At 39.5% G+C, this 12,724-nt stretch overlaps 4 protein-coding genes, 1 long non-coding RNA gene and 1 other non-coding gene across 6 annotated transcripts in view; 2 read left to right on the top strand and 4 right to left on the bottom strand.

Annotated features, from left to right (window-relative positions):
* Nucleotides 1-429: 429 nt before the first annotated feature.
* Nucleotides 430-3,692, bottom strand: tra2b (transformer 2 beta homolog). Its single transcript, XM_072444392.1, has 8 exons — nucleotides 3,533-3,692; nucleotides 1,910-2,049; nucleotides 1,660-1,816; nucleotides 1,388-1,576; nucleotides 1,197-1,312; nucleotides 902-1,105; nucleotides 760-830; nucleotides 430-685 (listed from the first exon to the last, which is right to left on the bottom strand). Exons 1-8 carry the CDS (start codon nucleotides 3,560-3,562, stop codon nucleotides 675-677), a joined length of 918 nt encoding a protein of 305 aa, XP_072300493.1. The 5' UTR covers nucleotides 3,563-3,692; the 3' UTR covers nucleotides 430-674.
* A 724-nt stretch (nucleotides 3,693-4,416) lies between these two features.
* On the bottom strand, nucleotides 4,417-6,103 carry hce2l1 (high choriolytic enzyme 2-like 1). The gene is made up of 9 exons (XM_072444384.1): nucleotides 5,959-6,103; nucleotides 5,834-5,885; nucleotides 5,696-5,755; nucleotides 5,466-5,618; nucleotides 5,272-5,389; nucleotides 4,991-5,169; nucleotides 4,838-4,919; nucleotides 4,633-4,757; nucleotides 4,417-4,564 (listed from the first exon to the last, which is right to left on the bottom strand). The coding sequence occupies exons 1-9, from the start codon at nucleotides 6,028-6,030 to the stop codon at nucleotides 4,551-4,553; spliced, it is 855 nt and encodes a 284-aa protein (XP_072300485.1). The 5' UTR covers nucleotides 6,031-6,103; the 3' UTR covers nucleotides 4,417-4,550.
* A 502-nt stretch (nucleotides 6,104-6,605) lies between these two features.
* On the bottom strand, nucleotides 6,606-8,539 carry hce2l2 (high choriolytic enzyme 2-like 2). The gene is made up of 9 exons (XM_072444385.1): nucleotides 8,229-8,539; nucleotides 8,103-8,145; nucleotides 7,964-8,026; nucleotides 7,736-7,891; nucleotides 7,537-7,654; nucleotides 7,161-7,339; nucleotides 6,975-7,056; nucleotides 6,776-6,900; nucleotides 6,606-6,706 (listed from the first exon to the last, which is right to left on the bottom strand). Exons 1-9 carry the CDS (start codon nucleotides 8,286-8,288, stop codon nucleotides 6,687-6,689), a joined length of 846 nt encoding a protein of 281 aa, XP_072300486.1. The 5' UTR covers nucleotides 8,289-8,539; the 3' UTR covers nucleotides 6,606-6,686.
* A 482-nt stretch (nucleotides 8,540-9,021) lies between these two features.
* Nucleotides 9,022-9,094, bottom strand: trnak-uuu (transfer RNA lysine (anticodon UUU)). Its single transcript has one exon. It is a non-coding gene; the product is annotated as a tRNA-Lys (tRNA).
* Nucleotides 9,095-9,333: 239 nt separating this feature from the next.
* LOC140359451 (uncharacterized) lies at nucleotides 9,334-10,135 on the top strand. Its single transcript, XR_011926858.1, has 3 exons — nucleotides 9,334-9,514; nucleotides 9,697-9,834; nucleotides 9,905-10,135. It is a non-coding gene; the product is annotated as an uncharacterized lncRNA (long non-coding RNA).
* Nucleotides 10,136-11,610: 1,475 nt separating this feature from the next.
* Nucleotides 11,611-12,724, top strand: part of ankzf1 (ankyrin repeat and zinc finger peptidyl tRNA hydrolase 1) — a 7,316-nt gene continuing 6,202 nt past the window's right edge. Inside the window, exons 1-6 of the mRNA XM_072444381.1 lie at nucleotides 11,611-11,630; nucleotides 11,839-11,986; nucleotides 12,076-12,179; nucleotides 12,252-12,354; nucleotides 12,420-12,631; nucleotides 12,706-12,724. The exon at nucleotides 12,706-12,724 is cut by the window's right edge and continues 91 nt beyond it. Coding sequence (XP_072300482.1) covers nucleotides 11,863-11,986; nucleotides 12,076-12,179; nucleotides 12,252-12,354; nucleotides 12,420-12,631; nucleotides 12,706-12,724 — 562 coding nt within the window. The 5' untranslated portion in view covers nucleotides 11,611-11,630; nucleotides 11,839-11,862. The remainder of the gene's footprint in view (nucleotides 11,631-11,838; nucleotides 11,987-12,075; nucleotides 12,180-12,251; nucleotides 12,355-12,419; nucleotides 12,632-12,705) is intronic.

Below are 12,724 nucleotides of genomic sequence, written 5' to 3'. Positions count from 1 at the left end.
GTTGGATAATTTAGTATTAATATGATTAAATACATAATGATGGTATGGTTCAATTGAAAAATCAATAGGCTAAAGCACTTATATGTATAAACACCTGTGTGGGAAATATATGGTGCAATTCATTATATTACCTCCACTTACCTACTTGTCAGTCTTAGTGCATTTTACAAGGATAACATCTTTGTGATTAAATATCAGACAAATAGCCCTCAACTGCTAGAAATACAAGGTTCCATTACTTTGTGTGCATTTTAGCCAGCAGGGGGAGATGTCAGTTTTAGTTTTTAAAAAAAATATACAAATTACATCCCATACCTACATAAGGACATTTTAGTGCACTGGTTAGACTAACCCAAGAGTGCCTGGAAAATATTTTTTCGACACACGTTGTTCAATTTGTAACAATGAAACAATTAAAAAACATTAGTCTTCTTGGAAAATGCAACTTCCTTTATTTTCTTCAAAGATCCAATCAGCATACAAGAAATAAAAAAATGTAACCATGAGGGTAAAATAAAAACAGCTCACATGAAAGTTTTACTGTATACAGTTACTGCACATGGACATTCGATGACCATCTAAGAGACTGTAAAATTAACTGTTAGACCACGCAACAATATACTAGACTCATTCTGTGCTTCAGACTCAAAAACTTGATAACTTCATTACATCGTTCAATAGCGACCTGCAAAATCAAACAGAGTGAGGTGCTTAGAAAATGCTCCATCAACAGTTCAAACATGAGTGTGAAAAACTTACGCGGAGAATAGGATCGTGACCTGGACCGGGACCTGTATGTTCCCCTGTAGTAGGGAGATGGAGAGCGTTTTCTGAAAGAAGACACGATCAAAATCAGTCTAGAGACTTCAGAATAACCAAGAAAATACAGACAGCGACTTACCTGTATGATCTGTAGTAATCTCTGTCGTCATAGCGATCGTAGCCACCTCCTCTATCTCCTCTGTCTCCCCGATCCCCTCCTCTGTCATACCCACGTTCATATCCACGGTCGTAGTCACGCGAGTACCGGCGAGGTCCACTGGGCCCACCGCCACCTCCGCCACTTCCACCGCTGCTGCCACCACTACCACCACCACCGCCGCCGCTGCCCCCCCCACCACTGCAGAAATCAGATTCCAGAGATGAAATACTTACATCGAGGCCCTTTATATTCTGTATCGTAAGGCCCTTCTTACTACGTCGGACGACCCATATAAATGCCAGGTGTTGGTGTGTGGGGTCTTTTTGTGATGGAGAAGTCCACTCTAATCCTGCGCCCATCCAACTCCATGCCATTTGCCCTCTCCTTTGCCTGATGGAACAAGAGACATTTAGAAACATATTACACTTCATTTTTAGGATAATTCTATTCACGAATGCTACCTACTTCTTTTGAGTCATCCGTGTTCTCAAAGTAAACAAAGGCAAAGCCCCTGGAGCGCCTTGACTGCTGGTCATACACAATACTGACGTCTGCCAAGGGGCCGTATTTGGAGAAGACGTCCCTCAGGTCTCGCTCTGTGGTGTACAAGCTCAGGCCGAACACTCCCAAGCAGGCGTTTGGGTCTGGATTTGCCTTCAAAAATAACAGCAATGAATATAATATCCCCAGTTTTAGAATTAGCCTGATAATAAAGTAATAACGAGATGCCAACATACTCTGTTTCCAATGTGCCTGCGGCGGTTAGACATGGGGGAGCGGCTGTGGCTCCGATGGCGTCTCTCGCCGCTGTAGGACCTGCTGCGGGAGCGTCTGCGGTATGAGCGCGATCGGGAGCGAGAGCGGCTGTAGTGACGCCTGGAGCCGCGTCGGGAGCTGAAAACAACCAACAGCAGCACATAAATATTAGCCTTTGAAATGGTCAACTTTATTTAAACAGTAAACTAAAGAAAATAGATGTTCACTTACCCAGACTTTGACCTAGAACGGGAGCGGGATTTTGAGTGAGAATGCCGGGATCCATCTTTAGAACGAGCCGGAGTGTGACTCCCGGACTTTCCAGAGCCACGGGAGCCCCGAGACGCGCTCCTCGAGGCAGAGCGGGACTCCTGAACGAACCACACACACACAGAGTTCTTATGAGCGTAAGTCACAGTGCACACGCATACCTAAACATGTGTGTACTTATGAATAAGGCTAGTCTGAGGAATATGGAAAGGGACAGTTCAGAAGTTAAGGAAAGGAAATAAAGCTCTTTGGAACATAATTGCTAATGAAAGCAGCAAATATGTGAGAGTACAACTTAATTTGTCAACATGACAGAAAGTATGAGTTGTGTAAATGATAGAAATTACTGTGTTGCATTTGATAACAAGAACATGCACGCATTTGACAAACAGACTAGAAAAATGACATATCCCTATACCTTCTCCAGATTACTTCATTTACTTCTTTATTTCTGTCACTTCATTACGCCACATTATTCTTCTTTCTTCGCATTTCTTAATTCTTCTTACTTCCCCCTTTTCACACATTGCCCATACTTCTTCCCTCCTCATGTTTTAGCATGCATTCACAAATTCAGCTTCACACATCTGAGCTTCATATTATTGATATTTAAGAGGTTCTTCAGCCTTTTCTTCGTCCAATCTTAACCTTTATAAAAAAGAAGAATATGACTATAGTTACAAATTTGAAACCCGGGTCAATAATACAATCGTATCACATGCATGAGAAAGCTCCCACATAATGCAAAACATGTTACACGTCAACTAACTCGCTTATAGAGTGTAGCACTTCGGTTAGGACGGCATAATGGAGTCAATAGATCCACTGTGTTTGATCAGGTTATTAAAAGCCCTAGTCCAGGACTTGGAACGGGCTTTTGCGCCACGGCTGCTCGGGTTTCACTTTGCACGAGGCCAAACAGCGGCTGCGAGGAAACGCGACGGTGAAGGGCTCTGGATTACTTTACTTCCGTGAGTGGGTTATTTCATTTGTCGAGCCATATTTATTTCTAATTTCAGGCAGCGGGTAAAATAATAATAATAACAATCAAACTTAAAAATACGTTGTTTACTGCGGCACAACAACATGGACAAAAATGGCGCAAATGACGCATCTATATATAAATAAACGTTATAGCGATGTCTCATAACGTTTCGTTATTCGTGCAAACGCATGAATTACGCATACTGCATCAAATCCCATAAGCAATGGTATGAGATCTAATGCACGGCCGCTGATCGTGAGGGTTAAAGAAGTGCGTCTCCATTTCCCGCACACTACGAGGCCTTGTGGCCTACAACCATCTTGAGCAGAGCACGTACACACTCGCATCAGCGTGAACGACAATAACAATGATTCATTAGCGACGCAACTTTTTACAAAATGCTACAAATGTATATGCATAAAACACGATACATACAAGATCCACAAAAATTGGCTACGTCGCATAACGATTTTCTTAATCACGGACAAAGCGTCTAGCTATGTTAGCCAGTAGCATTAGCATTAGGATAAAGCCTACTTAACCGAAAACGAAACCATGCTTTGGTTAATATCTGAAAGATTAAAAAAAGTTTTGCTTACCCGACCATATCCCTTCTCGTTATCGCTCATGATTGTGAGACTTTGTGTGATTAAATGTTAGACGATTATCAGCCAAACCTGACCAAGCCGAGCTGCAGAGGACGTCCTTATGGCAGACGGGCGTCTGCGCGCGTGAGGCTGCGGCAGCGGAGCTCCGCCTCTTCTTTGAAGTAACGTAAAGCAGAACAGCAGGCGTCACAAAACAATTAGCGAAATATAGTGGAAGGCGGTAATGTAGCTATGGATACCATCGGTAATAAAACACCAAAGAAGAAGAAGAAGCTCGTGTAACACCATGGATACCAGCGGCAATCAGACACTGACTATGACCTTAATCTTAACTACTTGCCTAGCATTATCCTAAACCACAACCTTTACCTAGTTTAACCCATAACCCCTTTAAATAATTCATATGGGGTTCTGATTTTTGTTCCCATCAGAATAAGAAAGGGTTTATTGCCATTGTGTTAACAAAATTCACAAACAGGAACTTGTCTTGGTGATTCGGTGCAATATTAAACAATAAACAATGAATAAGTCAAGAGTCCTGGAGACGTACAGGTCCTACAGAGATGGAAGTCTGCAGCCGATCACCTTCTCAGCAGAGCACACAATTCGCTGTAGTCTCTGTTTGTCCCTGGCTGTGGCTCCAGCGTACCACACAGTGATGGAGGAGGTGAGGATGGACTCAATGATGGCCGTGTAGAAGACAGAGGCAGGTTCCCAAATTTAGTGTGTATTCTAAACCACATTTTATACCCGCCCACACATTCAACCAAAAAAAGAAAATTTTCCAAATTGCTGCAATAATTACTTTATTTAAAAATAGCAAGCATATCACAACATTACACAATAGAGGGCTACACAGAATAGCATGTTTGTTTGGATGTTATGCCACTATAGACCTATCTGTTATTTGTTACAAAATAAATAAGAAAGACTAGAATGAAAAAAAATTCTGTTATTTAATGACAAGGCCTATTATAAAAGACAGCAGAATAGTTTATCTTGCAAAAAGTCATTCATTGGCACCTGTGATGGACAAAAGAGTCATACAATTGTCGGTGAAATCGATTCATGGGTATTCATAAGCCACTTACCACAGTCGTAGAGAACGTTTATTTTATGTATGTCTAAAGCACTTGGTCCGTCTCGTTGGCCAATGGGAATGTAAGGATCAGGTCTTGGTATTATTGTGGGTCCACCATCTTCAGAGAAGGCATATCTAAATGGAAGCATAAAAGTATATAGTGCTCCACCAAAACATGAAGACCCTTTAATTATGTCCCCTATAGGTAACCCCACCTTCCATAATGCATGACTGAGTTGTAGTCATAGGGGCTGTTCAGGTTGTTGGTCGCCTGCTTCCTGAAGTTATGTATTTGAGCTGTCAAAGATAGGATTAAGCAATAAGCACTACAACAAATAAAACATATTTTTTAAACGTTGAATCCTAACCTGGCATGATGTTTTTCCATACTATTGACACATAGTGGTCCCGGTCAGAGCGAGACTGTTCGTGCACAAAGCCAAGAGCATGCATGAGCTCGTGTGCGGCTACTCCAGACCACATGCACCCAGGGGTCTGCAGGGATAAAGTCTGGCTTCCTCCAGTCTGTCCCAGGAAAGACCAGCAGCTTTGGATACAACATAACATCAAGTCATTTTACAAACTTACAAATCAGGAATAAATTTGAGTCTTCAAAAATAGTATCTGCTAAAAGATATTCGGCACTTACCCATATCTTGGCTGAATATCTAAAAAGCTGCCTTCATGAGTACGTGGAACAAACTTAACGCATGTTTCAGCAGAAATGTCTTGCATCCCGGTTTCTATGGTAATTCTGTCCATGTCATCTAATGTGAAAAAGGGAAAAGTTGTCAGGAAAACAGCTTCAGTTCAATCCAGTCTGGTTTTAATGCTGATCCATACCATAAAGTGGAGACATGATGAAAGGCACATAAACAAACCCATCCACTGATTTGGGCCACAGGCAGGCGTTCCCAGGACATGTTATAGCGCTCCGTGGGAACGTACTTGCAATGTCCCCATCTCTGAACATTACCCCTCGGGGTGCTCGAAGCCCTGGAGACAGAATATAAATATATATTCAGTAATTCTTCTGCTCTCTCTCTCTCTCTTATGATTTTGAATACACTTACTGCTGTTAACTACAAGAATTTGATCCATCGCTGTCATTTCATCCCAGTCTTTCATTTCATCTAATAATTAAAAAAAAACTTCCAAGTTGTAAATAATTTTCAGTTTATAATGTAAAATAAAATATAAAAAATATATACCTGAATACTCTCTTTTCATTCTCATTTTCCATTCATTATGCTCTGTGGTATTCTGCAAACAAGAACTATAGAATTCTAAACTTGTACTTTTGTGAAAAAATGTAATTGATAAAAAGGAGACTGACCTTCAGTGGAAGGGAGCAGACCTGGCTCAACACAGCCACAAAGATGCCCAGAAGAATCATGGTTGAACACATCCTGCAGCTGATGCCACTGTCAGTCCCCAGTCCTCCCAGAGCTGAATGTGCTCCTCACTCCCCAGAATCTATATAGCCACTTGTGCCCGTTTGCTCTGTACTGATTGGCACATATTCTGTGATGAAGCATGATTAAAGCCCCTCATCAACACAGTGCATATAATTTAGTGGAGGCCTTGCTGATCCGAGACAGGTGGTCCCGGCTGACCTTGCACTTAGCACAGATAAGATTCAGCATTTTCAGAAATTGACACTTGAAGGTGTTTTGCTGCTGGATGTGCCACACACTGTTCAGCAGCTGTCACCAGGAGAATATGGGCTTCTGAGTCCAACAGACCAGCAATTTGTGTCTTACTGGACTGTCAACCAGTTATTTAGTGATAAACGATCAGCTCAGAGTTATGTTGACGGCGATCATTTGGTCTCATGCATAAATAAATGAAATTACTTAATATTTTTATAGTAGTAAAGAGAACGTTGAATAAGATCTTCTCTTTATTTTATTTTTATTTATACATCGATCTTAATATTGTTACACCTATGGCTCACAAACAATGAAACTATCCACACAATCAGAAATTGCTCATGAGAGAAACTTTATTGAAAGAAACCCGTTTATAACATAAGCTTTCAATACAGTTGTTTCACCCAATATTTCAGTAATCATCGGTATCACCTACAAAAGAAGAAAACATGAATGAACACGTAGAGGTATTAATTATAACAAACGCTGGTTGGTACTAACCACATTTGTAAAGTCTGTTGATTTTCATCTTATCGATGTGGCTGGGGGTTGTTGCTTGGCCAATCTTTATGTTTTGACTGCTCTTAGGAATAATGGTTGGCTGCCCATCTTGTGAGTAGGCATACCTGAAAATAACAATGGCACGTGAAATAATAAAACATTTTCAAGTGTTGGGAAAAAGAAGGTGGCTCTAGCTTACATGCCAAAGTGCATGATTGAGTTGTAATCGTAAGGTAGATTCAGGTTGTCTGTCTTGAATTTCTCAAAGTTCCTCAAACGATCTGGTTGAACAAATAAAACATTGGCAATGAGTTTGATTTTTTCATGACAAAATACAGAATAAACTATACTATATATACTATAAATACTATAATACTGAAGTCACCTCTCCAAATGTGTGGCCACATGATGGTGACATAGTTGTCTCTGTCAAAGCGGGACTGCTCATGCACAAAGCCCAGGGCGTGCATGAACTCATGGGAGACCACTCCAGCCTGGAGGCAGCTCGGGCTCTGCAGGGAAACTGTCTGTCTCCCACCGCGGGCACCAAGGTAGGACCAGCATCTAGTTTAACAGCAACCACAGAACTGACACTCACAAACATGTTTACATTTTATTAATTCAACTCAATTTTTGTAACGCCCGAATTCACAACAGTGGTTGTCTCGTAGGGCGACAAGCAAAGACAAGACATATGGTGGAAAGTTGAATAATATTTTATTTTGTTCCGTTTACTGCAATTTAAAAGGTACCATACGTACCCCGACTTGGGCTGAATGTCTATGTAGTCTCGCTGGTGAGTCCGAGGAACAAATTTCACACAAGTGCCTTTCTCAATAGTCTCCATCCCCTTTTTGATTAGCTTCTCTTCAATTTCACCTAAGCACACGTTGATCCAGAGAAAATAGTGAACTGAAACATACTGCAGTTTCTAGACTTTGATAAAAATGTAGGACTTACTGTATTCAGGGGAAAGGTTATATGCAATATAGACATGTCCATCCACTGACTTTGACCACAGACAGCTTCTGGCAAAGCATACTTTAGAGCGCCTGCCAGCAGAAACAGCAATATCTCCCTCTCTGAGGCTGGTGGAACCATCGATGATGCGAGAAGCTAAGAAGACAGATATCTTTCAAACTAAATAACAAAAAACATGTTTATAGCAATTTTAGACAAATACAGTACCTTGAAACTCATTGGCTTTGATTATTTCATTCATGATAGTTCCATCGTTTCGATCATCACGCTCTTTGTAAGGAATTTCATGTATTTTTACAAAAGGTAAGACAAACATTTATTATTTGATTATTTGATTACTACTCACCTTTGATACCCCTGGGAACCCATGGTGAGCTGTACAAAAACTTCTGCAAACACAGACAAGAAAGTGATTTTTTTTCAAATATCCTACATTTATTCAGTTAATGTTATTCTGAAATATGAATAATACCTGAGCAGGCACCGCTGAGAGGCATGCAGAGAGCAGGTACAACAGGATAATCCTGTCCATCTTTGGAAGCTGAAGTCTTCACTTCTACCATTTTACCTGCTCTTACAGCTAGCTTTATAGGTCTTCCCAATCACCATTCTGAATAGACACCTGTCATTATCTCGGGTAAAATACATGTTGGATGTTATTTGTTTGTGAGTGAGTTTAATCCTTGAATTAGTACAATTCTTTTATAACGATCAGCTCCAACAGTAGGATAATGTGAGGTCTTACAGTATATAATAACAGCTCCAGTACTTTGGCTAGCCTTAAATGAAATGGTTCGGTGTTTGGATCAGAGAGGTCATTTCAAACTCAAACATACACACATTATGAACTGAGTATGTGTTCCAGACATATATGTTTACTTCTAGTCATGGGTTTCAGAATTATGAGAAATTAAGATTTTTAGCATAGCAAGTCATAATTTAAAACTAAATATTATCTTATCCACGGGTAAAAGTGAAGTGGAACCAGAGCAAACCTGTGCAAAATAACATTTTCATTTTATCTACAGATATATTACGCACTTTACCACAGATTATACTTTTGTGAAGCTCAAATACCAATTTGAGGCTTTGACACAAAGAAAAGTATCCTCCATTAAAAATGGTTGCTTTTAAAAAAATGCGTAACATGTTAAAGGGATAATTATATCTATGGGTTATATACAAAAACATAAAATGTGTTTTATACTTAAACGTTAAAAAAAAATACTTTCGACTATTGTATTTGACAGGTTAGAAAAAGCTATCGCCCGAACAGGGACTTGAACCCTGGACCCTCAGATTAAAAGTCTGATGCTCTACCGACTGAGCTATCCGGGCTCTGAGCGGAGAGGCGGAAGTAGTTCTTTATAAACGCACGCGCACCATAGCGAGGCTCGTACAGTTGTCAATCATTCACAAAACAACATTAAATAAAACACAAGCAATGACAGAATACGCCGAGACAACATTTTCCACACCAAATGACGATTCGGTGCGTTACCATTTCATACATTTCGCACAACTCAGCAGCAGACTAGCATGTTGGCTAGTAGTGGTGGAAAAGTTAGTCACGTTTGGCCCCATGTTTGGCACGGGCTCAGCTAGGGTTTTAATTCATATTTGCTTTTAATTGCATTATTTTGTTACCTTTTCACAGGAACAAATCAAAGAGTTGCGTCATGTTCTGGCTGAAACGACGCAAAAACTGAAGGATGTCCGTGAGCAAACGAGTCAGGCACGTGAAGCTCTCGAGGAATGGTATGTTTCCCATTTTGTACCTATTTGAGCATTTTAATTCAGCCTACGTAAATTATATGTAAACCAAAAAAACTACAACGATATCTTACTATGTGGAGTTTTTAATGTTGTTTTTATATGGGCCTGACGTCACATTTTCCAATTCCCAAAATATACTTTTTAAAACAAATCTCATTCTGTAGCACCAAAGAGACCAAGCAACGTTTAGATTTACTGATGGCGAACAGTGAAGTCATTGATGTCTTGCAAGAATTTGGACAACTGCTGGAGAAGGAGCACAGCCTGAAAGAACAACTCACTGGTCAATCAGAGGAGAACAGGTATTGACTTGTATTATTATTATTTTGAATGTGAGGCTTATAGTGTATCATTTACCTGTTTGTCTTTCAGATACCTGTGGAAGGAATTGCAAGATAGAAATGAAGCTATCACCAACAGAGCGCAAAGCTTAACTCGTGAAATTAATGAAGTGACAGAGCAACTTGAGGCCTTGGCACATTTCAAAACAAGTATGGAACACACTGTTTTTACCATTTCTCATAAACATCACAGCAGCTAACTTTATCCCATATTTTACAACATACATTAATCCTTGCCCATGTCCAAAGTAGACATACTGACATCATAAGACTTTTCAACAAACTGCAGGGAACAAGACGGAATATTTGCCCTTGCCTTCAAAATTGGGACCTAAACCCTTTTCTCATTTGTACTTAATCCAAATGTAGACTTAACAACATACTTGTTCCTATGCCTTACCTTTTTCCTTTATGCAATCATGAGACCCCAGTCATGAGACCCCACAACACTCTTAACATTCTGTTCATTAACATGCACTGTCTCCACCACATAAACAATGCATACATATCCAATAATGAGAACGTTAACATATTCTGCTCTACTAAACTAAACTCTAAAACATTTTTATTTACATTTATGCATAGCATTTGTGGCACATTGTGTCTGAATCTTAATCACACAGCAGCACTTTTTTTGTAAATCAAATTTTAATTGATTTATTGTTTCCTACAGAAAAATCTCCGGAAACCAAACAAGGCAGCAAACCAAAAAGAAGACAAACAAAACCCAAGTGATAGTGTAAATTTTATTTTAGTCAAATGTTTTTATGCTTTTGTCATGAATAATAAACAGTTTTTACATTAGCTTAAGGTGTGTGTTGGTTTGTTTCACTTTATTTGGACCATTTGATTGAACCTGTCTTCTTTGACTGTCTTTCACAAATTTTACTTATGTTTTTCATATTCTATAATAGAATGCTCAAGACATAAACGTTGCACATGATTGTTTATATTTGTGTCAAGCTCCAAAGTAGATTCCAACTTAAAATATTATTAACAATAGTAACAGAACTCATCACAGTCACTTATATTCTAAAGTAGAATGGCAGTCATTGGATGCAAGACGAGAACAGCACTGCCTTTGTTTGTGTATAAGGCTCTTCTGGATTATTTATCAAGTTTATTGCACATCAGTTCAGGTATTCACCGCTCGAGTTCTCAGGACATTTTTATCTTACAATCACATTGTATCAACACAGAGACAGGAAAAAAGGCTTTCCACAACTTTGCTCCCTCCCTGTGGAACAAAACACAGAGACGGCTCATTTTATGCCTTTCAATGATTTTAAAGCACTGGTCAAGGACTTCCCTCAGTGTCAATTCACTTGGTTTATATAATTATCTCATATTGGATGTATAAATGTGTTTTAAGGAAAGGGTTAATTTTATTGAATGTTTTATTTGTGTTTTAGTATCCTGTGTTTGTTGCTTATTCTATGTAGTGTTTTAACAGGATACGCATGAAAAAGAGAACTTTTCTCTTTGGGTTGTATGAATTAATCACATTTATTTTGTGATTATGAATTATCCAAAGAGAGGAAAGGGGTCAAGGTACACTGCCTGAATAGATGGTAAGCGTTAAAAGAGGTCAAAGGGCACATTTAGTACAATAGTGTGATCCTAACTGAAGAGCCTTACTCCACCTTACGTCATCGTGTACGTCATCTAATGCGGGTTGCCATTTTTGAGCCTTTTCGGCTTCCGTACTAGCGTGGAAATACAAGTAGCGTCAGCGCTGCATTGTGGGTCCTTATGTGGTAAGACATTTACTATTTTAAGCCGGATTGTTCCTTCGTTTAGTATTTATATAAAGATAGATTACGCTGACCAGATATAATCGGTGTGTTGACTGTAGAAGATACAGCTTCACGTGTTATTAACGTGACGGCTTCAACATGACTTGTGAATCACGTCAACTACAATAACAACTCGTGTCACTTTGAATCCTTTCATTTCCTCACGCAGGATTCGAGACAAATATTTACCAAAATGTCCTCCTGTGCCTCTCATCGGTCTATTTTCGATTTGTGCCCGAGCGATGAGACTTTGAATGGGCTTAAAGAGGTGGACCCTATTCTTAAACAGACTGTTGAGCATGAACCAACACAAGAGGGTATAATTCTCTATGTCTATTCTATTTCAATGATCATATATTGTTCATCGAATTAAATGTATCCATAATGTAATATTTTTTTATGTCAGAAAATAAAAGCCTGGATGATGATGAAGGCAGTCTGGTTAGAGACGTGTCTGATAAAATGACCTGCTTGGCTTGTAGATGCTCCTTTACTAACCGTGAAGACCAGGTAAAGACATGCAAATATGTGTGATTTCATATATTGTTCATGCTGATGCCCCTAATCTTGTACTTTATTTAGATGGAGCACTACAAGCTTGACTGGCATCGTTTCAACTTGAGACAAAAGATTGAGGGATTGCTGTCAGTAACAGTGGAAGAGTTTGAGAGAAAAACAGGAGCTGGTAAAAAAGTGATTTAGATTTACACTTGTGTACATTAATGTCTAATGGCCTTGTGTCTTTTCCAGGGGACATGTCAAGTATCTCGGGCTCAGAGTCCGACTCAGATGAGGGAGACTCTGATAGTGACTATGGTGGAACGAGCAGTAACGTCACTGGCACGGATAATGAGAGTTCCACTGAAAATAGTTTGATTACTGGTCGACTTTCGAGTAAGGTGGTTTTCCAAAATTCTGCAGGACAGTATCTTTCTGTGCACCGCTGTATTCTTCAGGGAATGGTAAGACATTTTACATGGGCTTTTCTTTCTATAGATGGTTTGGTGATGACTAACATTGTCATCTTCTGTTACAGTCCAAGGAAAAGGAAGATT

The sequence above is a fragment of the Eucyclogobius newberryi genome, unplaced genomic scaffold (genome assembly GCF_026437365.1).
Source record: "Eucyclogobius newberryi isolate DKJ021-1_F unplaced genomic scaffold, fEucNew1.0.hap1 SCAF_14, whole genome shotgun sequence".
NCBI lineage: Eukaryota > Metazoa > Chordata > Actinopteri > Gobiiformes > Gobiidae > Eucyclogobius > Eucyclogobius newberryi.
This window is presented reverse-complemented; position numbering and strand designations above follow the sequence as displayed.

What these genes read in the sequence shown, in the direction of transcription:
- tra2b (XM_072444392.1), bottom strand. Translation starts at nt 3,562, where the DNA reads ATGAGCGATAACGAGAAGGGATATGGTCGG. An exon ending in TATATGGGTCGTCCGACGTA is followed by an intron (nt 1,106 to 1,196) that starts GTAAGAAGGGCC and finishes TGGGGGGGGCAG; the next exon opens with CGGCGGCGGTGGTGGTGGTA. An exon ending in GATTACTACAGATCATACAG is followed by an intron (nt 831 to 901) that starts GTAAGTCGCTGT and finishes GTCTTCTTTCAG; the next exon opens with AAAACGCTCTCCATCTCCCT.
- hce2l1 (XM_072444384.1), bottom strand. Translation starts at nt 6,030, where the DNA reads ATGTGTTCAACCATGATTCTTCTGGGCATCTTTGTGGCTGTGTTGAGC. An exon ending in TCTGCTCCCTTCCACTGAAG is followed by an intron (nt 5,886 to 5,958) that starts GTCAGTCTCCTT and finishes TCTTGTTTGCAG; the next exon opens with AATACCACAGAGCATAATGA. An exon ending in AATGAAAAGAGAGTATTCAG is followed by an intron (nt 5,756 to 5,833) that starts GTATATATTTTT and finishes TTTAATTATTAG; the next exon opens with ATGAAATGAAAGACTGGGAT.
- hce2l2 (XM_072444385.1), bottom strand. Translation starts at nt 8,288, where the DNA reads ATGGACAGGATTATCCTGTTGTACCTGCTCTCTGCATGCCTCTCAGCG. An exon ending in TCTCAGCGGTGCCTGCTCAG is followed by an intron (nt 8,146 to 8,228) that starts GTATTATTCATA and finishes CTGTGTTTGCAG; the next exon opens with AAGTTTTTGTACAGCTCACC. An exon ending in CAACAGACTTTACAAATGTG is followed by an intron (nt 6,707 to 6,775) that starts GTTAGTACCAAC and finishes CTTCTTTTGTAG; the next exon opens with GTGATACCGATGATTACTGA.